Source organism: Octopus bimaculoides, chromosome 26, assembly GCF_001194135.2.
Source record: "Octopus bimaculoides isolate UCB-OBI-ISO-001 chromosome 26, ASM119413v2, whole genome shotgun sequence".
Taxonomy (NCBI): Eukaryota; Metazoa; Mollusca; class Cephalopoda; order Octopoda; family Octopodidae; genus Octopus; species Octopus bimaculoides.
This window is the reverse complement of record NC_069006.1, coordinates 20,405,319-20,408,019: the sequence shown is the minus strand read 5'-3', so window position 1 is coordinate 20,408,019 and position 2,701 is coordinate 20,405,319. Positions and strand designations below refer to the sequence as shown.

The 2,701-nt window shown below is 39.3% G+C and overlaps 1 protein-coding gene across 1 annotated transcript in view; it reads right to left on the bottom strand.

Annotated features, from left to right (window-relative positions):
• LOC106868968 (cytochrome P450 3A4) overlaps nucleotides 1-2,251 on the bottom strand; it is a 16,659-nt gene extending 14,408 nt beyond the window's left edge. The window contains exons 1-2 of the mRNA XM_014914450.2: nucleotides 1,849-2,251; nucleotides 1,050-1,146 (exon numbers count right to left, since the gene is read on the bottom strand). Of these exons, the coding sequence (XP_014769936.2) occupies nucleotides 1,050-1,146; nucleotides 1,849-1,898 (147 nt within the window). The 5' untranslated portion in view covers nucleotides 1,899-2,251. The remainder of the gene's footprint in view (nucleotides 1-1,049; nucleotides 1,147-1,848) is intronic.
• Nucleotides 2,252-2,701: the final 450 nt, after the last annotated feature.

Below are 2,701 nucleotides of genomic sequence, written 5' to 3'. Positions count from 1 at the left end.
ATGGGGATTAACAGATACTTTAAGAAGTTACTATTTCTTATATTTAATTGTTTGTTACGATTTTATTTACAATCTGGGTACATGGGGATTAACAGATACTTTAAGAAGTTACTATTTCTTATATTTAATTGTTTATGTTACGATTTTATTTACTCCAAGTTCCCAGACTTTGTAGACACCCTGTAGATACTGACAGCCTACCAGTAAGGGAAACAACATAGCTTCCTTCAACAGCGTTAAGACTAATTATTTTTCATTAATAAATTACGCTTGTTCTTTTCAACTAAAAAAATAACACGGCTAAAACTTTCACAGCTACAATAAATGTCAAAGGCTTAACGTAACCTGACGATTATTTACAGATGACCTCACAAATATAATTCTGTTGGAACTGGATTTCAAACACCGTGTTCTTTTTTTTTTTTTTTTTTTTCAACCAGAAAAGTCAGTTACTGGTTCACTACTAAAAGCTACGTTTGGAAAATAGCTCTCACTTATCTGAGTCACAGTTGTTGCTACATGCGCAAACATGCTCAATTTTATCAAAACGAGGCCGGTGTGTTTAGTGTAATGGCGAAAACTACAACTTTAGCCTCTACATTATAACCAGTGCATGGCGTAGTGGTTAGGGTGTTGGATTCATGTAAATGGCACCTGCGCATTGTAGCTACTATGATTGTTGACAGAGACGTGTGAACGGCACCCATGAATCATAGTCATGGTCGTTGGCGGTGCCACATACGTGGCACCCATGAGTCACGGTCATTGATGGCACCATATAAATGGCACATGTGGATCGTAGTCATGTAAATGGCACCTGTGCCGGTGGCACATAAAAGCAATCGTTAAAATCCTGGAGTGGTTGGCGTTAAGAAGGGCATCCAGCTGTAGGAACCTAGCCAAGTCTTACTGGAGCCTGGTGCAGTTCCACAGCTCATCAGCTCCAATCGAACCATCTAACCCATGCCAGCAAGGGGAGTGGACGTTAAATGATGATGAGGATGATGATGACGATGATGATGATTTATATACTTATAATATTTACTCACCCGTTTGCCCATTTCAATCAAGTTACCCATAAACACTACTGGTTCGGGTCCATCTACACCAATTGCCTTCAGTGCACCGAAGTTCCACCTTCCATAGCTGAAAGACAAACAAAAAAAATTAAGATTCAAGCGTAAAAGGTTGCATCGTTTTTCAGAAACAGATGCAATAGGTTTCGTTTTTGTGTCTGGTTTGCAAGATTCTTGATATGAATTTGTGTTGAAACAAATCTTGTGTCTTGGGAGGGTCATTATGCCAATAATAACACACACTGGTTCAATATCACTTCTTTATTGTTAACCAGAGGTATGCGATCGAATCTGAAATCGCGTTAAATACTGAAGCGAATTTCCTAACCACACAGATGATGTTGTTGGCACTCCGTCGGTTACGACGTCGAGAGTTCCAGTTGACCCGATCAACGGAATAGCCTGCTCGTGAAATTAACGTGCAAGTGGCTGAGCACTCCACAGACACGTGTACCATTAACGTAGTTCTCGGGGAGATTCAGCGTGACAAGGCTGACCCTTTGAATTACAGGCACAACAGAAACAGGAAGTAAGAGTGAGAGAAAGTTGTGGTGGAAGAGTACAGCAGGGTTCGCCACCATCATCCCCTGCCGGAGCCTCGTGGAACTTTTAGGTGCTTTCGCTCAATAAACTCTCACAACGCCTGGTCTGGGAATCGAAACCGCGAGTCCGCTACCCTAACCACTGGGACATTGCGCCTTCACTCAGATGATGTAGGCGTGCGCGAAAGAATGATAGAAGAAAGAATTAAAAGTTTAAAAGAAATACATACATGTATAACAACACGATAAAGATCGCAATTAAAGCAATGAACACAGCCATCTTATCGTAGCCTTGTTATAAAGGAGTGAAATAATCGAAGACTGCTTTGTCAATCGCTCAGGTGACTCGCTGATTAATATATGTAGTAATTTGACCAACTTTGAATTGTATTTATTACTCCGTTTATAAATTGCACCTAGTCGAAAACAGTTGAAGTAAAACGAGTTTAAAAATACATGGTATATCCTTAGTTTTTAAAATGTGTTTTTGTTGGTCTGTTTTTTGGGGGGAGGTTTTTCCTGATTTCGAAACAAACACCTGACAGTTATAGATATATACACTCAGTTGTTGTTTAGTAAATCATCTGCGCACGATGATGTAAGCTCAATAAAGTTATGATATAAGTGTTAAATAAATGACTGCTGGCATTCTGATTGGCTACTCGTTATTGTTGATACTGTCACTAAAAACTCGTGTGAATACATGTGTTATTGGGTGTGTGTGTTCCCAACCTTATTTTGCTTGTGGATCCTCTGAGAGCTATCTTATCATCTGTGGACCTCGTATATACACATGCAAATTTTTGAAATAAAATATTTGTTTGTAGGTTAGTAAAAACTAACAATGAAACAATTTCGTTATTTACATTTGACGGATATTTGTCCTCATCTTTTTTGTTGTTAACACGTTTCGGCTGATATACCCTCCAGCCTTCGTCAGGTGTTTTGGGCATATGGCGTAGTGGTTAAGAGCGCGGGCTACTAACCCCAAGGTTCCGAGTTCGATTCACGGCAGCGACCTGATTAATAATAGTAATAATAATAATAATATAATAATAGTAACATCGTTAGGAATGAGAACCC